Raw genomic sequence first — 25,483 nt, 5'->3', positions numbered from 1 at the left:
AGTCTAAGACTGTCAGTACTTTTCTGTCTTTGTTTGACCTACCAGGCGGCCTTGTGGTTAGCATAAGGGTTGTTTGCTGTTGCTGTTTGCTCACAGATGAGCCTAAAGTGTACAATGATATGTTTTGAAGTATCAAACACTGACAGAGCTGTATGTTAATGTTCAAAAGAGCTGCTTTCACACATGCAGATGGGGGTGCTTTATATCTGTGTAAAATGCCAAAAGCCACAAATCACGTACGTTAATGTCAGCTTGATTATTAAAGCATAAAAATTGTTTAAAATAGTAATGTTACACAGTGAATTGTGGCCTACAGCATTGAGTTTTATTATACAAGCTTGACAAAGTCAATGGGGGTGAAACAAATGACTGAATATGAAATGTCCACAGGGGCAGTCACATGCATATCACATGGCATTCACAGATGGCAAAGCCAGAACACCCAAGTGAAAGTGATTTGAAAATAGTTTAATAGGGAGATTTGATAATACTCCATTATAAATGGATTAAGATTTAGTGGAGACATTTAAGCCAAAAATGAGGGTAACATTGTACGTCTGATTAGGTATGATGAAATTCAAAATGTAAATGCAAACTGAAAATATCCGATAAGGCTGTCCCAACAATATTAAACATCCTTCATTTTAACAACTCTCAAAGAGCTAAAAGCAGCATTCTTTGTTCCATTCTATCATACCTAGGAATTTAGAATTGCAGCACTTAGCACTGCAAATTATCAAAAAGTGCAAATGAAATGTCATAACAACAAACACCAAACAAGTGTTGCACAATAAAAGAGGCGTGTGGGTTCCCTTAGGCTTCAAAATAAGGCGGAAATGGGAAATGATGCTGTCGCTTTCAACAGTTCATAAACATGTAAATAAACCTCATTGGGAAAACATGAATCCCCTTCATGTGTGTTGTAATTACTAATGTTTCTGATTGAACTATGGAGCTTTCACAATAGGCTTTGCAAAAGAAGAACAGCCTAATGTAATTTTCTGCTAGGCAACAATTTCAGCAGTCATTAAAATATCTAAAGATTAAATCAGAGGCCGAATCTACTGAACACCAACATTTAAAGTGGTGCCCTTCAATTAAATATATGATGTTAATGATGCCGTCAACGTGCTTGCTTAGAGCTCAGCTCATTAACATGCCTATACTGTGCTTAGCACGCCATCTTCTTGTGTTCAAGGTTATGATGACAACTTAACATGCTCTTTTTTATTTCATTAAGTGTCTGCAAGAGTACCTTTACTTCAGCCCACAAAGGGAACTTTAACTGTATATGTTTTAAAGCTGTACATTTAAAGTGTTCATATCCATTGGCACTGTAGATCATTAAACTAGGGCCTGCTTTTACATTTCTACAGCATAGTGATTTCTATGACTATTATACGTAGGGTATTCACACCTTCAAACCGCGGAACAATGCTCCACTGTTAATCAGCTTTGTGGTTAGGAACCACTGAATCTTTAGTAATTACACTCTCTTTGTATATCCACTTCCACCCACAATTACTAAAGAGAAAAAAGACATACTGCCTCTTTGATATCACTGTCATTGTGTATCCATTGTATACAGCCTCAGATAAAGAACACATGGTCTGTCTTTATAGATACATTCTGCAAAAACAAAAACGCGTTATCTTGTTGAAGCAAATCACCTACTATACTATGTCAAAGCGCTATGATTTTAATGTTGACGTGTAGACTTTATGTTTGCAGGAATCTGCACCTCTTGCTTCAAATGCTGAGAAGGGGAGTACATGCAGAGGGGGTTGGGGAGGAAACCCCCTCTGAAGTTACAATGGCTGGAGCAGTTTTCATTAATCTAAAATCAAAGTCCAATTGTGTTAGGTGCCAGGGAATCCTTAACATAAAATCACAGGCATGTACTCATTATTACCTGAAACTTCCCACAGTAACCTCATAGGTATTAAAAAAAAAAACCAAAAAAACCCAAAGAACAGGCCTTCTTGCATTGAACTGCATACCCAAGACATGGCTTGCCATATATTCCCATAACCATAGCAGAATGTTAAACCCATTGTTGCATATTTAAAAGAAATAAGGGAAGGAATATTAACAGTACTGGGCTGACGAATTTGCTGTACATTAAAATACAATTCAAAGTTTAAGCTTTTATTCATTATGCCAAAGTCTGTGAATCGTAAATTAAATAAGCAGATAAATAATGGTAAATAATAAGTGGCTAAAGTCTCTAAGCAGGTACTCGTTTAAATGTTGCACCCACACAAGACGTGTGTTGTAAAGGATTGCAAAGACTGTAACGGGCATACACATGTATGCACAGGATGCAACAATGGTTTTTAAGCTTTAGTACACTGTGATATCTTGTCTCAAAAGCCATGTCCTACAATCTTTTTCGAGTAGAGTCGCTCAAGACAAAACCTTCCTTTTGTGTTGTTAATTTCCTGTTTTGCCATGACACACTAGGACATGACTTTATTAACAACATATTTCTGTGTACTGTACATTTAAAGCACCCAAAACCCTCAGTTTACATGCAAATTTGTTGGATAAGTTTGTAATCAGTCTGATAACAGAACATGTTGGATTTGTCTTGACTCTACCACCTTAAGCATATACTATGTCAGGGAAACTCTTACCTATACCAGTCTCAGCTGAAAAAGACAAAGTCATTAGTAAAGCATGTTACTATACTAGTTTACAGTGTAAGATCTCTATTTTTTAATTAAAGAGATACTTTATATTATCTTAATTTTTATAATAATTTATTTAGCAGCTGTTTGATATTACATTCTGTGTGTTCTTCATTCTCTTAGATTATTACTGATCATGTTTGCTAATGCCAGATTATTTTCAGCCTAAAAACTAAAATGCGGCGGTTGGAAAATGACCACTAGGGATGGGCAACTAAGGAGGTCATTTCTGAAACTCAAAGATTTATTATGCTGGTATCTCAATCCAGTTCTCTCTCCTATTCTCCCAAATCTCTCTCAGGGACAGAGTCCTCAGCTCTAGACGTTTCACTAACGAGAGGATCTTCAGGTACCCAGTGTTACCCTGTACTTATGGAATTTGGTTTAACATGAGATGGAGAGGGGATCTCCATATACAGTACTGGACAAAAACCTGCATTACGTTTGTAATATAAAAGCTGCATCTCCCTGTTGAAAGGCTGTTTCAGTCATGATGGGGAAGACAGCAGCTCTGACAGTTATAGAAGATTTCTAAATGTTATCAAAATAATTACATTTGGTGAGGAATGTTCCCTCCAGATGAATTCAAAACACCTTCACACCTTTGGTGTGAAGGTGTTGTTATTTCTAAATGGCAATTCCGTTCACGTCCTCACACAGTAGATGTCACAATTAGACTGGGGAATAGAGAAACATATTAATATATAACTTACTTGCTCCAGGAACAACAAGAAGATAAAGGCCATCTAAGGTTGCCACTACAGCATCATTATACAGATTCTTCCACGGGATCTTCAGAATCAGCTTACCTAAAAACACATTATTTAAATAGTTTTTAAAACTGTTTTTCAGTGAAGGAGATCACATATTGTTACAGGGAGTAAATAGCCGTCATCAGTGATTAATTCCGTATCAAACAATGTTCCATTAAAAGAAACGAGAAGCATCTCTGTAATGTATGTTAATGGCAGTTGAGTACATCGAGAACATTCTTTTCTTTTTCTTTAAACAGTAATGCATGTGAAAAGGCTTATAGTGTTTGTTTCTCTAATTGCAAATGGTACTTATAAAGCACTGAATGTCCTATCAGAGTGGTCAGAAACAGGGAAAACTAATTTACTGATTTTATTCCAAAAGATTCTTACTGGACACCCAGAGCTGCAGCACATGCTGTGCTGTTTTTAGCACAGTAATATTCCGAACATATCTGTTGTTCCTATTACAAAGAACCACTGTTATTGCACAGATCATGATCATTAAGTATTGTGATTATCCCAATACAGAACATTTGGTGTAAATACTCCGAGAAAGGTGTACACTTTGCTTGAAATAGCCCTCCTTCAGCTAATCTTTTTTTTTTTTTTCGTAGACACAAGGCCACCAGGCAGTTCTTACCCAACCACAAACGGGAAAAACTAAACCCAGTTTGTCGTATTTTTAAATGCAGTATTACCCAGCCTTGCCAAACTGAATGTCCTCATGCACCAAATACTTTAACAGTGACTTCAGACTTTCAAAATCCAAAGCATTCTTCTCAAGTGATGTTCTGTAAAATGAACCAGCATTCAACATGCTAATTCACTAGCATCTCATTCGTTTGACCTTTGGAGGCCCCAATGCCAAACTCTCACAAGTCAAATGAGTTTGGTGGTCTCAATCTACTGTAATGACACTGGCAATTTTGAAATATTGTGTAGTGGTTTTGTTATGTGGACCAGTCTCTTGCTTGAGAGAGTCAGGACTCAATGCATTAGACCAGCTGATTTCAAACAGTGTACTGTACACTTTCATATTGAGGTCCTGAAGGCCTTGAGGTATTGGAAGAGCTGTTTCAACACTAATCTGAATGAATCATCTCAGTACAATTTGCAAAACTGTAGGTTGGAATAATTCTCTGAATAAAAATGATATTGCAGGAAGTGATCCTGCTTGTTAAATAAACATGATTGAGATTAACAATTACATAATATCCTAAAATGTCAGGTGGTTTCATGTGACAAAACAGATGCTGAATTTGACTGCTAAAACCTGGTAAACAATCACCTTTAAATGTCACCAGACTCACTGTCTGAGCAAAAACCTGATTTTATTTATCATTTCTATCCAGCTAATTCATGAAACAAAGTGAGGAACTGGGCAGCTGCAGTGTTTAAACCATTCTGAATGCAGGACTTATACTGCATGCCCATTCCTTAATGAATAGTTAATCTAATTCCGTAAATTTGTACTCCAAACTCAGCAACCTCAAAACCGAAATATTTCTATACTTCACTGCACACAGACTTCACGGTTGTTCATTTTCCAGCCAATCTTGAAGTAATTGAATCTTCAGCTGCTGCGTATGAATGCTGAGTCACCTCTAAAAGTATTTAAGTAAGGTGTCATGCCAAATTTTGCATTATTTTGAGATGTGTTTTGATGTTTTAAAAGTACATGTTGACATAAGAAAGTGATTCATACTGGCGCCGACAACAGTAGAATCTCCAGCTGAGGTATAGGTAAAATGATGCGATTAAGTAAAAAATAATAACACAGTAATCTGTCGCGTATCCGCCTGTCACATATCCACCCTAACCGTTTATCCGCCATGATCAATCTCTTCAGCAACATTTGTTTATTATTGAACAGAGAACATTAGTTCAGAAATTGTAGATCTTACCAAAATGTTCATACTCTGTGTTGTTTGTGCTCCGTGTGCTGCCATTGCTGGTAGTGTCACTTGAGCTCTTCAGTGTGTTGATATGTAAATATATTCACCTCGATCTCCTGCCTGTCAATCAGCAGAGGATGCATGTACCCACGCAGCAGACGGCTACTCCGTCACAAGCATTAATACCCTGTATCTTTCTAAACAAGGGATTTAGGGGAGTTCCCTAATAAAAGCTGAATCTCAAAACAATAAGTGTGTCAAAATAGTTATTGTTACAGCTGTGTATAATGGCATTTAGAACAGGATTCATTTATCCACCTTTTTACATATCCGCCCTTACTCTGGTCCCACCGCAGTTGGATACGCACCGGATGACTGTACTGACAAAAGTGCATTTCAACACAATATGGCGGTTTTTGATGATTTGAAGTATTTTAAATAAAGTTGCCAAGTTCCTTTTTTCCCAAACAAACAGTGGGTATACAGTGGGTAACAAACTGCATGTATTTCAATTTCCTGTCCAGCCCTTGTATGAGCTTTTATGGTGTCTCTTCCACAGTACCAGATTTTTCTAAAGCAATACTTGTGTGTTAAAACAAGCGTGAAGGATTCGAAGGTAACCATGGAAATGACCTAAAGTATCCCTAGAACAACACACACAGTTTCTTAATTAAGATGCGATATAAAACCAAATACCGCTGAAACGTTATGTCGGTTGATATGGAGCACAGCTAATGTGAGCAAACAGTGAGGACAGCAGAAGACTATCTAAATGTGCAGGCCTCAGCCTGATTGAGTACTGGTTCAAACTGCAAATAATGGAGTTGCCCAGCAACCCCTTCTCTAGCATTCCCTGTAAACCAACTGAACACTTATCTATTTATAATGTGTGCGCTAAGCATATTTACTTGCCTTGTTTAATTTCTTTTAATGGTTTGGCAGGCCTGCTTTAGCTGCTTTCAAAACCCATCATCCATTCTTATCAGGGCAGTCCAGTCTGCCTTTAGGCCAAGCACAATACTTTTATTGGATTTCCAAGTCATCTATGCTCAACCAGCAGGAGCAGACTGGCTGTCAAAGTCAGCAGCTATGAACGTCATACAAATTAGATCATTAAGGCTCTTCAGGCTTTCTTTTTTGCTCAGAAATAAAAAAAAAAAAAAAAAAACAAGAGCAATATGCTTTCCCTTCTCATCTTGTAATTCAGGTTCACTTAACCTCTTACTTTAAAAGTACAGTTTTAAATGAGATCTAACAGAGCAGCTGTGTGTTATTTATAAAGGAATAGCACTTACAAGTATATTTTAAATTTTAAAAATATATAAATATTTTGCTCTTGAAAAAGGTTTGGGATAAATGACTCTAGTTAATGTCAAGCATGGTCTCTGATTGCTCCACAGGCCCAACTTGAACATTTATTCCTGGGCCTCTCAAGCAGAGCCCGTCAAATGCACTAAACTATGCAGTAGTTTTGTGATGTGGACTTATGTTCATTGACAGCTAGGTTAAGATGGCAAAACTCATGCCAATTATGGGGGAATCAACCAATCACTGTTAAGGGTTTGTCAAAAATCCAGTACATCTTCTGCTCAGGTGTATAGTAAGACACTATACACACAATGTATTCACTTCTACAGTTCTGTCTTGTACTAAATCGTAATACCATTAAAACGATGGCATGTTTTTTTTTGTTTTTTTTTATTTGCTAACAACAATTTAAAAAAAGTCTAAATACTAACTACACAGGCAAAACCACCATGTTCATAAAAACAGAGTCATACCACAAAACTAGAAAATGTTAAAACAGAACTCCTAATATTGACAGAGCGGTAAAAGATTACTCTCAGAATAGTAAAGAAGTCTGTCCAGAACACTTTTTTTTTTACTCTTCTGACTCAATAAGTCTTTGTTCTGTTCTATTTTCAGGGGTAGAGATTACTTTAAAAAGGTCAAGCAAGAAGAAAATAAACTAAAAGGGTATTTGCTTAGCACAGAAAATCACACCAATGTGCACTAGCAAATGATTATGTTGGTACATGTAAGGTATTGATAGCCAGCAGGTGTTTGGGGGTGAACTGTGCCTGTTTCTTTTCCCCATCATTATGAACCTCTATACAACATTTCAGATCAATCCAAAAAGGCTTTCAGAAGTTAGACAGACAGACAGATAGACAGCAAGGGATGTTCTACTGTATATTCAAACCAAAGGGAAACCAAGTAGGAGACCCTAGGAACAGGAACAGTTAATGAAATTCTAGAACTGAAACTCAGTCCAAAAGGTGGTATATCCCTTTATGGAAAATTAAATGCATGTTATTGTACAGCTTTGGTGTTCACCAATTTTCAGAGATGAAATTAAGCAAACTGGCTATTATGCATTTATTTACTGTGTTTCCTTGAAAAATCTGCAGTTTTCAGAAGATCCAGAGAATTAAAAAGGCAGGCATCATAGAAACTTTGAATAAAAGTATCAATCAGGCAAAATTAAATACCTAGCCTTCAGAATGCCCAAAGATGACACGTGCAATATTCATATGACACCAGTAACTTGACATTTAACAATACAGAGGACCTATATTAAATTGCTTTGAGGTTAGTGAAGCATTCCTTAATATCCAATCTAACATTGGAAGCACATCATTCCCTGAACTGCAGTGATTCAGAATTTTACATGACAAATAATTAAAAGGTTATTACACAGACTGATTATTCTCTTGTCAGGAGCTAACAGTGAATTGCAGTGGGTCCCTGTGGGGCAGGTGTTAAGCAGAATTAATGACTCAAAATTGCACAATACATCTAATAATAAGGAAAGGTATGAACTCAAAACAAACGCGTTAGTCACACCATATTCTACCAAAGTTCGCTGTTCTGTACAGTAGAATCTATACTGTTATATGAACTAATATAATATGGTCAATTTTACCACAGACTTCAGGGACATGTTGTACAGACCTCCGTTTCCAGTGTGGCTTAAAACATGAAAACAGATGTATATAAAACTTTACACAAGAAATATCATTAAAGTGGCCTCACCAAGTTTCACAATAAATAAATAAATAAATACGGTACATAATTGTCTATTTTAAGTGTAGCATTGACAGCTAAACAGCCAGAATATCAAATTGCATCAGAGACCCCTGATTTACAGCCATCAGAAATCATAGCTGTTACATTGTAAAGGCAACATTGTGCATTAGTACAAACCAATAAATAAGAAGCTTGCGCTGGAGCTAAAGATGAATACATACAGTAAAGTAATTCATTTTAGCATTCAAGTGCTCTCAAGGAAATGAAAAGTTCCAGTTACTGCATGTTTGATACAGTTCATTTCCGACTGGGGCACAATGACCTTAAGAAGGTGCCAATCTTATCCAATCTTGTTCTGAACTGCTGTACTAAATATGGACATTACAATCTGTTTGGACACGCGAGGCGAACGGTACACTGGTTACACAGAATGCTGTGCCTACTGCTTACACTAAGTTCTCAAACAAATACCACGTGAACTGCCAGCATAGATTAAAAAACAGTAAATATTATTTTCAAGTACAAATAATGACGGTTCTCCACATGTGACAAGAAATACTAGTATTATGCCCAGTACAAAATCTGGCAAAAAGTAATGAAAACAAGATAATTTCTTTCTGTGAACAAAAACAAAGCAACTGGAATAGTATGAGGTTTAATGGCATCTCTGTTGGCAAATTTTGTTAAGAGATAGTAAAATTGATATGTGAAAAATCTGTGCCATTGAAATCACTAATGGTGTGAAATATATTTGGGTTTTTTAGGGGGTTTTTTTACAGAAAAAAAAGTGTTTTTTTTTATACCAGCCAATAGTCTTTACCCAGAAACTTGAAAGTCACATGACCATAAGCCAGCCATATAAGGCCAGAGGTCAATGTCATGGTCTCAGTTTATATAACAACTATGCTGATGTCTGAGATATGAGTCTTTCACACTTCCAAGGACAGCTTTGTAAAATTACTGACATGCAAGGGTTAATTTTTCTTGGCTGATACACTCCAATTTTACTTTATTTTGTGGAGAACAAAACCAGAATTTGAAAACCATCTGAGGTCACAGGTCTGAAATGGTTTATTAAGATACTATTCGTTGTACTGGCTGTGGAATATCTGCCCCCATACTATCACTGCCCCTCCCCCATGTTGAAGAGGCTGTGGCTCTTTCGTTTGGAATAAGCAGCGATTTCAAAGAACACGCTTTAGATCAAAAGTTGCTGCTGGCATCCAATCACATCACGTTTTCAAACTCGCTCCAATGGCCTGGTTAAATTTTATAATATAAAATTGAATTTAGAACAGTCACAAAAGCTACTGCCTTACTAAATCAATAAGAACTCAGTGCAATTAGGCCACTGATTACCTGAAAACAAAACTCAGCACGTAACTAAAGCTCCCATCCACAGGGTGTCATTAAAATGTCATTAAACTTTCACATACTGCCTAAAGGAACACATCCCACACACTGTAAGCAGTAATCAAAAGAGACAGTATTCATAATGTATGCAATTCTTTAACAATTAACAGGCAGACGTTCTGGAACCAGTACTGTACTGCATTACCTTATCATGCATGAAAGATAACATACAAGAAAATACAAAGACTATGTTGTCTTGCTGGTTTGTTGTAGCGGCACCATTTTGTAAAGTGGCACCATTTTTTTTAGATAGATAAAGTGTAAACTACAGCATCCTTATAGTTTTTTTTTTCCACGATTATCTCCAAACAAGAAAAGGGCACCTTGCCCTTGTGTATAAAGTCTGAGTAAGCCTAATAGAGACTATGGGTGCATTTTAACATTTAAAACATGAGCGTTTCTTGTAAACAAGTGGATTTTCTTTATGATGTTAAGGGGCCTGTAGCTAGATTAAAGAAACAGACAGACATTCTGCCCAGGCAATGACACATATATTAAAGTGCACTTCATCCTACAAAGATACAAGAGCATGTATATTCATAGAAAAGTGTAGGAGCCCAAGATTACTGCAGGATTCTTTAAAACCCAATCAAATTGGGTCTCGCACAGTTCCAGTTGCTTGTGTAGGAATAGGTTAGCTAGACAGGAAGTGCACTAGCCTGCAGACTCCTTGTTAGGTGGACAGTGCATTACCAAAAGGACAGTGTGCTGGGAAATAGAAAACAATTAAAAACATAATTGATACGCTCCATTGGCTTTAAAAGACACAAATCCATTGGGAGATGGATGAAGACTGTAACACCGCTGGATGTACAGAGCATAGCCAGGCTTGTGTGGTAACACCGTGTAACAATTTTTTTTTTTTTTTTTGGTTCCTGGGTAGTAAGTGTTATTTCCTAATTGCTTATGCCTCAAAAGTATAGAAAATGGCTATTATTCCCCATAAACTTTGCTTTTGTGACCAGGACAGTGATATTTTGAAATTTACCTATTTCCAATGAGAAAACGGGCAAATTTGTGTCTTTTCGTTCACATAAAGTCAGAAAAAAACAACATATGAATCCAAATGAACATGTATTTATACTAAAGTAATACAAAAATGACTACAAAAGATTTAGAAGTGAGTAGTTTTTCGAGATTTACGATTATACTGTAAATCACTTTCACGAATCAGCCCCCAAATGTAGTCTCCCTTCATGTTCTCGTTATACTGTCCTTGGTAGCGGCGTTCAAAGTCCAGTATATCCTGGTGGAAGCGAACCTTGCTCCTCCGAGTACGCTCCCATGTTCTCCTTGAATTTATCAAGATGAGCATCAAGGATATGGACTTTGAGGGACATCCTACAGCCCATTGTGCCGTAGTTCTTCACCAGAGTCTCAACCAGCTCCACATAGTTTTCGGCCTTGTGATTGCCCAGGAAGCCCCAAACCACTGCGACAAAGCTGTTCCAAGCTGCTTTCTCCTTACCAGTGAGCTTCTTGGGGAATTCATTGCACTCCAGGATCTTCTTTATCTGTGGTCCGACGAAGACACTGGCTTTGACCTTTGCCTCAGACAGCTTAGGGAAGAAGTCTTGAAGGTACTTGAAGGCTGCCGACTCCTTATCTAGAGCTCTGACAAATAGTTTCATAAGGCCCAATTTGATGTGCAGTGGTGGCATCAGCACCTTCTGGGGGTCCCAGCCGTACTCATCATACTTCAAGGCGTCCAGCAAGGTCTTGATGCTGTTGTAATCCTCTTTGAGGTGCACCGAGTGAGCCAGGGGAAGAGACGGGTACTTGTTACCATTATGGAGCAGCACGGCTTTGAGGCTCCTGGATGAGCTGTCAATGAAGGACAGTATAACGAGAACATGAAGGGAGACTACATTTGGGGGCTGATTCGTGAAAGTGATTTACAGTATAATCGTAAATCTCGAAAAACTACTCACTTCTAAATCTTTTGTAGTCATTTTTGTATTACTTTAGTATAAATACATGTTCATTTGGATTCATATGTTGTTTTTTTCTGACTTTATGTGAACGAAAAGACACAAATTCGCTCGTTTTCTCATTGGAAATAGGTAAATTTCAAAATATCACTGTCTGGTCACAAAAGCAAAGTTTGTGGGGAATAATAGCCATTTTCTATACTTTTGAGGCATAAGCAATTAGGAAATAACACTTACTACCCAGGAACAAAAATTGTGATACATAGTGTAATTAATCAGCGGACAGACTGGGAAGACTGTAGACTAGTGCTAAGGGGCTGATTTGATCAACGTATACCCCTCTGGGAAATGCCACATCTGGGTTTTCTTTACAGCATTGTTCATCACTGGAGAATCCCCCTGGATTCACCTATTTGTGACTATCCAGGGATCACCCCAAAAATAAAGTGGTTGGCACAACCCAGGTGGATTCGTTAACTGATGTAACTTAAAAAAGAATGGTGAGTAAATAGATTCAAGAAACTGCACAGAGTCCTTTTCTTCAGTCAGTTGTTAGGTTTATTGAAATATGCAGGGAGTCTGGTCCCAGGTACAGGACACAGAATACTCGTTCTTACAATTGTAGCATGACATTAAATACCCTTCTGCATAGGTGTCTCTCTCCTCCTCTTTCTCTGACACTTAACCAATAGAAAAGGTACAACTCATTATCATTATGTGTGTGTGTGTGTGTGTGTGTGTGTGTGTGATCTAGTGTGAAGATCTCTGAACTCAGTGCAGTCTTCACCCTAGTGCCCCAAAGGTCCATACATCTGTTTTTTGTCATCTTCCTTGTTCCTATCTCTAGACCCTTTGATCTCAGTGGCACTATCTCTTTGGAGCTCTCTGAAGTCTTAGAGCCTGGTCTCTTCGGTCCCCTTGAAAACTAGCTTTATGACCCCCGTCATAAACCAGCTGTATTTTCTAAGCAAAAACCTGTTAACTAGTTTTATACCCCAGTGGATTCCCCGAATTTCATGTCAGGGCTGGAGATCAAAGGACTTGTTTGTACAGCCGTGTGCTGCTGGCCAGCCATTTGCTTTGACACAAAATAATCTTAACTTCTCTACCATATTGCAGCCTTCATCTATCACAGCAGTGCTTGCATTTTTGGAACTAACAGTTTTTTCTATCCAATGTTAAATCACTTTTCAGAAAAATAACATGAATACAGCCGTCATTCCTCATGCGTAGCAAACTGCTATTCAATACTTGTTCCATGTTTTCCAACATTAACAATGTAACATACAGCTGTGACTTATCTAAGATTCTGATTATAATATAATGGTCAGTAGTTAATAGATTTTCTGTGGAATTGATAAACATTTGGAGTAAATGTATTTATTTGACAGGGACAATGTACAATTTGTAACACTTAAGGCATGTCACAAGATGTATTGCATCCAGATTTAGCTATGAGCTCATTTTTATTGCGAAGTCCCAGGCAGGTGTATAGAAAGGAAGAAAATAAATAAAACACAAAAGCAGAAACAGAAAATACAAATAACGTAATATTTACAGACCGAAGCAATTTGCAATTGACAGTTTAGGTAAATAACTTGAAGTTATATCCTCAAACATAATGCATTTATTCCCTCTAAAACAAATACAGTTATAATCCTGAACAGAAAACAGCTAAAATTCATAGTACCATAATAATAATAATAATAATAATAATTACACTTCCACCCCTGATTTGAATAATCGCAGTACAACAATTGACAAAATCTCCTAATATACCACAGTTACTAATAATTTACTTGACCGCTTTCCCTGTGAAGAAAATAAAAAGTTATAACCTACAGCTACACCAACTACTGAGTGGCAGCAAATTCCTGCATTTCTATTAGAGGATTGTATCCTGCTTACAAGATTTAAAACAAGATTACAATTAGAAACGGAGGAGTGTTCTTGCTCGTGAGACTTAAAGCTATATTACAGTTCGATAGGGAGTATTTACACGCTTGTGGAATCTCAAACAGAATGCAAATTGTGGCGAAATGCAGAAAATTTCCTAAACACACAAAAACTCCATAAGAATATGCCTGTGACCATAAGGATGTATTTGTGGAAGACAGCAAAACAAAAAAGGTACAATTGAAGTGTGAAAGTACTGTCGAATTACTGTACATATTGTGACAGAAAAAAAAAACGCCCAAGAATTTTGGAAAGTAACCGAAAAAAATAATATCATACAGAATATAAAAAGCGAAAGCCCCCCCCCCCCCCCCCCAAAAAAAAGAAATTTACATAAAACTCGAAAATAGCTAAAAATAAGCACCGAAAAATGAAAGTAATAAAAACCAAAAAAAGACCTACCTAAACTTGTATAAGGTGCACCAGATCTTTAAATGATTAACCCACAGCAGCAAAGTGCCTAGGTTAGCTTTATTTTGACAATTTGCAGAACAGGTTTCATGATTTTCTTTGTTAATATAGGGGACTTTCAGGATTTACTGCATCGTCCACATTGTTTATAAAACTCAGGAATGCAACAAGTGGCTTGTGATCGTCAAACCACATTTATCACCAGTCTTCTTCAACCTTACCTATCTGAGGTTGCCTTTATCACTCATTGATCAATTCTACTTTGTGTACAGCTGATAATGCAGGGTTCAATAGCAATCCCACTTTCATTACACATAGGGTGGCAAAGTCACAAGCTTCTTATGTTAGGCCAATAGTCCTCAAAGATTTACATGTGTATTTCACTGAAGGAGTTTACCCTAACCAACTACTAACTCCAATGAGTAAAATAAAATGACACTGAAATATTATCAAACATTATTTTTGTTTGCGGCACAGATAAAAGCGCTGCAAATTTGTTATTATTGTTTTGTATATTTAAAACCCTGTGAGGATGCGTGGCTGATCAGCTACTGATTATTTAACTAGCTGACAGTCACGCATCCTTACCAAACGCGTGCAGACTGTGGCCGATGGGTAATAAGACAATTAACAGCTAGTTAGTATAAGAACCTGCAGCTGTCCGTGCTGTGGGGGTAGAGTGTACAGAGGAGAGTACGGGAGAACGCGGGAGAACGAGCAAGGAGAGCGATTAAGGAGAGCGAAAAACAATTGCTATATTTAGATATACATGTTTCTCTTTATTTGTTTGGCCAACGTGCCCTTTGGTTTCTGTTTTGTTTTGTTCAAATTGTTTGTTTTCTTTATTTAATAAATCCAGCTGAATGCCGTTGCGTTCAGTTTCACCCACCCATCCATTGTTTTGGTTCAGTTACTTCCTGGTCCGTGCTATCACTACACCTCACCACTGCAAGCCATCCTGCCACAGTGGTTTATTGGGAAATCTTCAAAAAGTGAAGTGTCAAGGTGGATGTTTAACACCCTGAAGCCTAAAGAGCACATTGTAACTTGTCTGCTGCCTCCCAGGATGTCATTGTTTAAACTAGGTTATATCTAAAATGGACCTATAAAAAACGGAAACAAAACCTTGGATCAGGATAGATAGATAGATAGGTACTCACCAATCTGCCCTGCCTTTACTTTGAAAGGAACGTTGAATTCACTCTGTAAGAAAAAAACAAAAATATGTTGGCTGGACAAATCCACCTGTCCTGCAAACAGACAGGTTTCCAAAACAGCAATTTTGAGATCTGTTATTAAAACTGGAAATGTGTGTATTTGCACTTGTTACTTTGCTACTGGCACATAATCCTTTAAGTACTGAAAGGGACTGGGTGTGGAACAAGCCCTGCAAAGTAAATACAAATCAGAAAGATATAGGAGGCCGACAACAAAACGTCTGTCAAATTGACACCAGTAATGCATTGTAAAGCAGGGTTTGATAGGAATCCACTTACTTGCCACATTACTATACAGGATTATAAACAGAAATGTGTGTAGCTCTAGGCAACAACAAAAATACAACACAATATCCCCACTATTTATATACAGTACTTAGAGACTTAAATAACAATGTAACTCAATAACATACAAATCCCAAGCCAAGGAAGAGGCTTGAGTCCCATGTCACCTGTCACCATGCCCTTTAATAACAGCATGTAGAATAGTATAGCAAACTAAGGGTTCTCAAGATATAGCTTTTCATCCAGGTGTCGGTACTGTGAAACAAAGTCACTGTGCCCTTCATTTCTTGGGATTACCAGTTGGAACAGGTTGTGTTATTAAATACAGAAAAGGCATGCATTGTTCACAGTGACTGCACCCAGTGCTGTTAGCTTCTACTTTATATGACATGTGCATGCGTAATGGGTTTTATGGATGGGAATCAAACCTTTCACTTTTCATTTGTTTCCTCAGGTCTGTTCTCCTTCCTGTTTCTCTTATTCTCCAGAACTCTAGACAGATAATCCCTTTTAAACGGTGTAATTCGACTCTAAGCGATTATATCCAATGGGCATTATCAAGTTTAAAAATAACTAGTCCATAGTCCACCATTTTGTGACACTGGCTTATTCATTTGCAGCTTGTACTGCTTATTGGATAATACAGTTACTGCACATTTGTATAGACCATAAGAAATAGAAATACATTTTTTGGGGGCTACTTCCAAGACTATAATGCAGTTATCCACCCTGCCACAACTGTGTGTGAATGAAGCTGAACAGCCCACGTGTCACCTCGATCCTTGTGGAGTCTATGTCACGCAGTGACCAGGCTGCGACCAGAGCAAACGACGCACTACATGAATGTGCTCAATTTAATTCAGTTTTATATCTTATTTTAATGAATCACTAAAACAGGAATGTGTTACAGTACTACAGTAATCCAAAACGATAGTCAAATTAAATTTAATGGGGGAAAAAAAAAGACCATCCGTAAACAATGAGTGAACTCTCTGGCACAGCAAGGTACTGTATAAATAATGACTATGCTGCCTGTATCATACAAAAATGCCCACAGCACTGTGCAGCTCAAGCAGCCAATTAATCACAGATATTAGGATGTCTATTTGATGACAGCATTCTGACGATACATGCATATGAAGAAGGAATACTGCAAAACAATGTCAGCTTTATTAAGAGTCCAGTATCAGTCTCTTTAGCTGTAGGGAGACTACACTGCATTGCACAGGAGCAATAATGCACTAGCTGTGTACCAAAGTCACAACTTTGTCATTGGTCTTTTAGTAAAACATTTCTTTAAAATATTCTCAGCATAGTGGTTTTCAGTTGATCTTTTTGTTTCCAGATCCAAGTTTCCCTGCCACAATGCAGGTATGTTTTATTACATGCTAGGGTCCCATACGCAGCAAGTTAACTACAGAGTAATGGTAGGTAAAAGTGAAATGAAGGTCTAGAAAACAAAATAAGTCACTTACCAATGCATTTTCTTTGACTTTCAAGTTTTCAAGAACCACATTGCCTGTAAGAAGAAGAAAAAAAAGAGCAATCATTAAAAATTCAAGTTTGGCCCTCCTTGCTACCTCATTCTCTTCCACCCTCTCCCGCAAAATACTGGACCCCCCCAGCAGTGACGCCCACTCAGAGAGTTAGAACAGCAGCAGGTGTGAGGTCTTGCACTGCCTCTGCTAACTGCTTTGCACTTTGGAGCATATTTTTAAAGTGTTTACTCCAGTGTGTAATTTACTCCTTTTTTCTGAAACACCTAGCTTAGAGTAAATGGTTTGAAAGTATGCCTCAGTGTCTTATTTGTCCTGCCGATTTTACAACATTGCTCCTTCATTACCCTCCCCCATTCCCTGAATTTAACGCCTTTCCTGAAGCCATTGTAAATCCAGTTTATTACCTTGACAATCATGTAAATGAGTCATGCAGCTATTAACCCAAACCTGCTCCACATGGATTCTGGTTTTATATACAGTAACAGAAACACATTATCACAAGTTTGGTGAGAATACTTTTCCATACTCAAAGGCCTAATGAATTAATACTGCAAGAAAAAAGAGTCAGTGGTTTCCTTTTTTTCTCAGACTCAATAGCATGTATAGACCTGTGCTGCTGTCCTGCTTGCTTGCTTTAGATGACAAGGATGTTTTCTGAGCTGCCAGTGTCACATAGTCAGGAGAGATGTTTGACAGTTTAAGTTATGGTCCAGTTCATTCTGGTCAAAGCAAATGGAGTTCCCAGATTCAGAACACTATCACCAATGTGCTTAACAGAAGGCTTTGTTTCCTGCATGTTAAATGCATGCCAGGTCTGGCAAATACTGGGTATACAGTAAGCCTAGTTGAAGAGCTTGTTTAAGGCATTGTAGCACTAATCAGAGCACTTTAGAAGCACTAGACCAAGTGCATGAAATAAAACCTGTACTGTAATTTCCAACAGAAGGTAAGGTGTGTCTACGCTCACAGTAAAACTTTAAATGCAATGGGAAACTTTTACATTATTACAAAATAGCCCTCTATACTTTCTCAGAGTTAGAACTGTGTCTTCAGAGTCAAAGCAGGTCATTAGGAGAAGCAGCAGGTTGGTTAAGGGTGGAGAGAATTTTACTAGCCAGGCCTCCATAGCAAATAGAAGTGCTAACATGAGAGATGTATGACATTAATGTATTACCTGTTAAAAGACATATACACCTTCATTGTAGCAGACAGATGTTTGAAGCAGACTGGATTTTACATCTTATGTGATATCATGAATGTGATGATCTGGATATCACTTCAATTATCCAACAGAATGAGCTTAACTGTAAGCAGGTTGCACAGACAAACACACACGGCACCTCTGGGGGAGGAAAAAAACAAACGACATCTACGACAGATATGAATGAAACATAGGAAGACTCATAGTTCCCAACTGGCAACGTCACCCTTGATTACTTGGGTAGTTAGTTGTGGAGAATAGAAATATGACTTGATTCCAGGTTGTATTCACATAACGCACTTTAAAAGCGTGCAAAGGAGACTCTACTGGGGAGGGGCGTGTACAGAAAACCTTCTTGATTTCACCATCGGTTTAATGTTTGTTTCTGTTCCACAAATCAAATGCATGTTTTCATAATGTAAACACAATTGATCATGCCATTCACGTGCACCTTAATTTAGTACAGTAATAATAAAAATATACAATTTAACACGGCAATGCAATGCATTTTAATGTGGTTTCCCGTGTGGCTTTAAATGTCACACTAACTAAGGATAAGGTGACGTTACGTTATTACATCCGTGTTGCTTCATAAATATCATCAGATAGACGTTGGTGTTACTTGCAATACGGCCTGGTTAATACTAACAATCTGGTGCTAAATTGTGAATATTTCTCTTACCTCCCCAAATGCCAAGCTTGAGTTGGGACTTGTCCAGATTTTCCACATAGTCCCCTATAAACTTGTTAAGAAGGTCTGCGACAAGAGACTCGAACACCATGATTCTCTGTATTCACTGTAACTGGGTTGTTGTGTCGATGCTGGAGCAGACGAGTCCCCTGATCTGCAAGGCTCTCGCTCGCACTAATGCAGAAACGAAAGTGAATTGTTCTGCGATCAACTCGCCCTGTCTGTGATAGTGAGAGCTGTCACAACTGAACTCTGATACCAAGAACTACAATATGTTATATTGAGCATTAGGAAGAAGTGTTAGTAAACCGGTATCTTGAGTGTGGCGAGAACGTGATAACAAGACAACAGGGTTTTGCAACCCATGTGTACGTGTAGCCTGATAATAATAATAACAATATCAATGTGTGCTGAAGTAATAATATGAGACAGAGGCTACAAGGAATCCATTCAGTGCACCCTTTCAATGCACGAGCGACCAAATGTCCTTTAAATTAAATATAATTGACATTGCTGTCAATATCAACAGTGGAAGGGGGCTGGCAGTAGTGCACACCTATTACATGTATTATTTCAGTACAGTATTTTATTTGGCAAGTGCTTCCCAATTGATTTTGAAGGCATATCAGATAGTAAAACAAGAAGGGACAAGGCTGGGTTTTTTTTTTTTTATTACTGGCATCTACTGTTAAGGATGCAACCACAGAACATGTTTTTAATTTGTGTCAACTGTGTTACATCAAGGTTACACAGAGCTAACACTGCAGTCTTTCCCGTGGTTATACCTTCATTAACTATCATATATAGTAGTGCCATGGTAAAAATCATAGTGAAAAACTGTTGTGAAGCACCCAGTAATCTATAGTAAATGCACAGTTCTGGTTTACAGTAATCATAGGAAAAGCATGGTGAAGATTACTGTGTACATTTACTATGCTACACTTTTCTGTGTATAGTGCACAGAAATTGTTGCATCATATTCACAGGGTGATAACAATGTAGAGAAGCCCAGAGCAAGTCACTATCCTGTTTCTCTCTTTTTGCATAGCAGTGTGGGTCCCTTCCTTCATTCGTGCACCAGTTGTGGGTGCTTTTCATGGAAGCTATGAAAGTCAGCTGATAAATGTTCTGAACCTTTGTCACACGCACACACGCATCAGTGCTCTGCTTTGAGAACCATTCAGGTTCATTAGTGCATCAGTCCCCCTCTTCATTTCTAAAGATAAATCCATTGCAATTCAGAGGCATAATGCACAAGCTGATAGGGACTAAACTGTTAATTTTATAAAACTATAACAAACAATTTAGACCAAAAAATGGTGCTAATTGCATTCTGGTGTAAAGAACATGATGAAACTGTCATATTATATTAGATAAAAACACACTAATGTGCCTGTACACTTTTAAACCCTGTGTAAATCAGGGGTGGAAATAAGATTCCTATTGCATAGCAGTTTTATCCCATTCCAGGTTTTACTACGAGCTTGATTAGCCACAGTGTATCGGTAAGAAGCTCAGGTGAGTCTTATAAAACTCATTGTAAAACCAGAAATGGATCCAACTGTTATGCAATGAGAGTCTTATTTCCATCCCTGGTGTAAATAAATGCAGTAAATGCATGTTAATAGAGTAGAAGTAGACTGTGGTTTATCAGTTGTTTGTAAGGTGCAGTGAACCAAGTGGTTTTAAAAACAGGTTATATATATTTAAGAATGTGTTGACTTATAAAAGATAGAAATACAAGCTCTTATGATGTTCCGTGTACAATGTTGTTAGCAAAAAAGCCATATTTAACTTCTGTATTGTTTGATGGTTTATAACAGAGCTTTGTTTTGGCTCTCAGTGCTGGTGATAAGCAGGGTTCATTAGGGTTCAGCTGAAACTTTATTACTTACTTTGTAATGTGTCCTAAAACCTGTTACGATTGCAGCAACTTTAAGCAGCACGGGTGTATAAAAAGAATGGGGATTACCAAGGCTGAAATCCCCAAACTTGAAATAACAAAACCTTTAGAACACCTAGTAAGATATTTATGAAATCCTGATTGACACAATTATAGAAATTCCCTGACACTTGAGAAAAACCTATCTGTACAGAAACAGAGAGACAGAAGAGGCACACTTGTTAATAGATGGAACAAAGCCTTTGCAATGAGGTGTAGGAGTGCTTCTATTTGCAGGCTGCAATGTAGCGTGATTCATACTTCTAATAAAGAGCTAGGCAGCTACACCGGTACTCTAGAGGAACAATGGGGAAACCTTTTACCCTAAGTACAGATATATCATTGAGGAAAGTATTAATTTGTAGTGAACAAAGAAAGGATCACAATGAAAACTGAATGGTTTTTCGTAGTTTTATTATAAATAAAACAGAGTGTATAAAAGTATAAATAAATTCTGCATGAACCTCATGCTCACAAAATAAATATATCATATTTACACACACACACACACACACACACACACACACACAACATTACTTGGGTAAGATGCTTGTAAGAGGGAGCTCACATTCGCCTAAGGCATAGTCTCTTTTCATACTCGATCCTTTGTTAACCACTTTCATTCTCAGTGATCTGAAACACAGCTCATGCTCAGAAATCCCATCAAAGAAAAAGTCTTCGTTGAAAATGGGATTCCTGCTTTTCCTAATGACGGTGCTGCGCTGCTTTTGGATTTTCCCCGGCACCAAGGACATGCTGACGCAGCAGTTGATACTTTTGGGGTCCACAGAAGAGTCGTATAGTCCTTCAGCACTGACCAGGCGCACCCGGAGTCTCTGATTGTCCTGGCAGTACTCAGCAGAAAGTCTTAAGGTACCTTCTCTGCCCACAGAAATTACATTTTCTTTTATGACTCTGTCCCTGTAGTGCACCAGATCCAAGGGGAAAACGGTTGGAGGCATCAAGCCATAAGCAGAAGGCATAGGCTCCAGCAAGCATTCAGATGATCTTCTCATGATGTTGGGACTGTTGTCTGTGGAGCTGCCTTCGTCAGTCGACAAGGAGTTGTTCCTTGCCACCATTGTTCTTTTTACAGTCCTGGAGAAGAGTTTTTCTTGGCTTATTGCTTTGAACAAAGAGGACTTGGGAGGAGACCTAGTAAGAAGCGGGGAGCTGAAGGGAGAAGATTCTGTAGAAGATGCAGTGTCACTGTCCAGGGTGCCTTGCCTGTGCAGGCTGAAGTTTTTGGGAGACAGTCTGGAGGTCAGTGAGTTCAAACTGAATGAGGAGGAGGAAACTCGAGAGTAAGTGTTGGACCTGCTTCTGGGGATCATGATGGGGATGCCACAAGAGTTTGGGTCATTGTGGAAAAGGGACTCCTTCCTTCTTGTATGTGGGCTTTCAAGTAAGGTGCAAAACCCATAGCTGGTTTGAGCTTTTGGTAAGTGGGGCAAGGAAAGAGCAGCTTGAGACTGGGGATCAGCGTTGGTGCTTTCTTCATCACTGTATCCACAGTCATAGGGCAGCTCATCCACATTTTCAACTTGTATCACATGCGTGTTGACCATTTCATGGAAGGGGGATTCCTTTTTGTTAGCAGTGTTTTCTGACGTGGAGATTTGGATGCTGGTGGGGTGTTTGTTCTTCTCAGGAGTTTTGGGCTCCAGGTGAGATGGTAACTTGGGCGGGATGCAGAATTCTGGGATTCTGTCTGGGGTGATGATGTTGGGGCACAAAGACATTTTCTTGTTTTTCTCAGATAATGGTCTGTCAATGCTAAACATGATGTCCCTGATTTTGAAACTGTATTCTGAGATGGGAAGAGTCAGACTGGTTCTTTCCACAGACACACGGATCGTATCCACCACCCACATAGAAATGTAAAATGCAAAACCCTGTCAAGATAAAGAAAAGGAAAATTAGGATACAGTTACACTGAAAATGCAGCACAGTTAGAAATACCACGTTCACATTAAACAACCAATACTAGACATATATGAAGCACTTTTGGCAGATGGCAAGCATTTAAAACTTTTTTTTTTCTACACAGTAAATTAATCTGAAATATTTCAAATGTATATATTATTAAGACTATTAGCTGTTCACGTTTGAATATTATTACCCTCAAAGTCTTTAGAAACTCTTCAGGTTGTCTTCAGTTGCAGGATTAGGAAGATTGCTCCACGAACAGTCCTGTATGTATCATACACTTTCTCTGAAAGGCTCTCTGTGGCTCTTGTAGGTGTTACTCCAAGCTTCAAACCTTGCCTAGCTTTGTGGTGCTCAAAAAGCGTCTCTCTGTTTAAATAGGCTGCTCAATATAAGAAGGATCCAATCCCCTCAAAGCACACCTCCACTGTCAAAGCAAGACCCTCCCCTTTTCCCAAACAGTCTGTTCACATAGAGACGACCATGCGGAGAGAGAAGGAAAAGGGGTCTGGAAAAAAAAGGTTAACCAGATAAGAAGCTGTAGGTAAACTCTACCATAAAGCAGAACAAAAGTGTATTTGATATTATAATAAGTGGTAATTAGCGTATTTGTTTTTCCATCTTACTTCGTGTAAATGCATTGTAAAGATACAGCAATCTGGCCAGATTAAAGTAGTGGTTGTTATTCCCCAGGCAATTGATGCTCTCACTGTGTGACTCAGTTATGTGCGTGCGTAATCATCCCACTATTCCTGTGTGTATTGTATATATATGTAAACAAATTAGCAAAATGAAAACGTGGAGCAGCCTGTGTTTCTATTCTTTTTTTATACGTATATATATATATATATATATATATATATATATATATATATATATATATATATATATATATGTATATATTCTAGTCTTTATATGGGGACATATGGAAGATGCAAATGCATCATAGCCTCATATGAGGATGCCATTTTCCCCATATAAAGCAATGAAAAAAATTGGGGGACACTGTATTAAAACATATTTATTATGTGTCCAAAACTACTTAAGAATATTTCATTGTTCTGTGTGAAGTACATGACAAAATAACTGGAATGCTGAATTATTACATTCTGTTGTATGAATAGTTTCTACCGACTGCCAGATTTTTATTTAACATTTCTTATTGATCTGTATATATTGGATATAGCAATTCGATTTAGAATCTGTTTAACTGTACTTTGGCTATGCTATATGTAATTCTGTGGAAATGACTGAGAATGGGAATTTGTGTGAGCTTTAAAAAATAAAGAGACAGCAGTGCCCTCTTGTGGACAATGACCGCCATTACTATCTAACCCAATTGTAATTATGTCAGCGCTATCCTTATAGCAGTCTTCAAAAAGTATCACATAACAAAACCTATGGTACGTAGGTGCAATTATTTAATGCTAACACTGCATACAATGGCAAAAACCATCACAGTAGTTGATAGTTTTGTTATGTTGGTACCTTTTAACACAACTAATGTAATCCTAGTGTAAGAATGAGTTACTGACATACCATACTTCGTATACTAGGTATTTTGCTACAAACATGTTATTGTATATACAGTTTGGGTTACCCCTTTTTTACATGTACAGTATGTCTTGTGGAAGTAGAGAAATATAAATTCTTACATGCTGAAATTGATTAATCCCACATTGACAATTCACTTATAACTGAAGGAGTTGTATTGCTGTTATTAGTGCTACAGGTAACACCACTACAGCTCAGACTGTGATTAACTTAATCTCAGTTCATTTCTCTTCATGCATTCAAATGTTTTTTGAAATCCTTGTTGTACACGTGGGACACTGCAGTCTGTACTGTATGTCTTTGCTAATCTAAACTCAGTTATTAGTCAGGATTTTATTATTTAAAGTGTGATCCTTAAATCCCATCACCCTTTATATTAATCCTGTTGGTCGTGTCAACAAGTCTGAATGAGGTCCACAATAGTTTTAGGGAGGCAGTATTTACTTCTGCCACTGTCTGGATCATATACCCCAAACTATATAAAAACAAATCAATTTCAATGCCCTGGGTATTGAATGAATTGAAAATACATCATGGGTCTTTCTTTGTTTATCTTGACATTATTCATTTTTCAAATAGTATGTGAAAAACAAAAGCTCTCAATGAGTACATAGTATGAAATTCAGGAGGCAAAATCTCCATCTAACATTATCACCATTTTTTTGTGCTTTTAGTTTATGCAGAAAATGAATTCCCAGTTCTTTACTGCGTTTCATGTGCTGCAGTGTAATGATATCAGCCTGCCTGTTTGTATTATGACCCTCGAGCATCTTCCATAGAAACAACAACATTCCTTAAGTATAGATACACCCCACAGCTCAATTTGCATATTAAAGAATATTATTATTTGTTAACTCCACAGCCATCACTAAAAATCAATGCACGATTGCATTTTATGGACAAAACATTGCATTTCACTATTTAAATATAATCCTATAAGGATAACTCATTTTTTAACCAGCCATTGCCATAAACAGACATTGCTCAATTAGCAAAATTCCATCAAATCAGCTCTTTCTCATGAGGAAACACTGATAATTAAGAATAAAAGAAATCACGGAATCAGCAATGAAAATTAAAGTTC

General features: G+C 37.7%; 2 protein-coding genes across 10 annotated transcripts in view; both read right to left on the bottom strand.

Annotated features, from left to right (window-relative positions):
• The window catches only part of LOC117429861 (intermembrane lipid transfer protein VPS13C-like), a 104,379-nt gene extending 85,179 nt beyond the window's left edge, over positions 1-19,200 (bottom strand). For 4 of the 9 annotated variants that reach the window (XM_058998624.1, XM_058998630.1, XM_058998628.1 and 1 more), the window contains exons 1-4: positions 18,966-19,198; positions 17,059-17,102; positions 15,242-15,284; positions 3,404-3,499 (exon numbers count right to left, since the gene is read on the bottom strand). In XM_058998624.1, the coding sequence (XP_058854607.1) occupies positions 3,404-3,499; positions 15,242-15,284; positions 17,059-17,102; positions 18,966-19,065 (283 nt within the window). In that variant the 5' untranslated portion in view covers positions 19,066-19,198. Of the gene's footprint in view, positions 1-2,636; positions 2,652-3,403; positions 3,500-15,241; positions 15,285-17,058; positions 17,103-18,965 lie in introns of all 9 variants that reach the window. The other 5 variants (XR_009308427.1, XM_058998623.1, XM_058998625.1 and 2 more) reach the window with 3 other exon arrangements.
• Positions 19,201-21,322: 2,122 nt separating this feature from the next.
• On the bottom strand, positions 21,323-23,199 carry LOC117429949 (C2 calcium-dependent domain-containing protein 4C-like). The gene is made up of 2 exons (XM_034049928.3): positions 23,039-23,199; positions 21,323-22,811 (listed from the first exon to the last, which is right to left on the bottom strand). The coding sequence occupies exon 2, from the start codon at positions 22,788-22,790 to the stop codon at positions 21,450-21,452; it is 1,341 nt and encodes a 446-aa protein (XP_033905819.3). The 5' UTR covers positions 22,791-22,811; positions 23,039-23,199; the 3' UTR covers positions 21,323-21,449.
• Positions 23,200-25,483: the final 2,284 nt, after the last annotated feature.

The sequence above is a fragment of the Acipenser ruthenus genome, chromosome 24 (assembly GCF_902713425.1).
Source record: "Acipenser ruthenus chromosome 24, fAciRut3.2 maternal haplotype, whole genome shotgun sequence".
Classification (NCBI taxonomy): Eukaryota; Metazoa; Chordata; class Actinopteri; order Acipenseriformes; family Acipenseridae; genus Acipenser; species Acipenser ruthenus.
Note: the sequence above shows the minus strand (reverse complement) of the source record. Positions and strands in the feature narration are given on the sequence as shown.

What these genes read in the sequence shown, in the direction of transcription:
- LOC117429949 (XM_034049928.3), bottom strand. Translation starts at nt 22,790, where the DNA reads ATGTGGGTGGTGGATACGATCCGTGTGTCTGTGGAAAGAACCAGTCTG.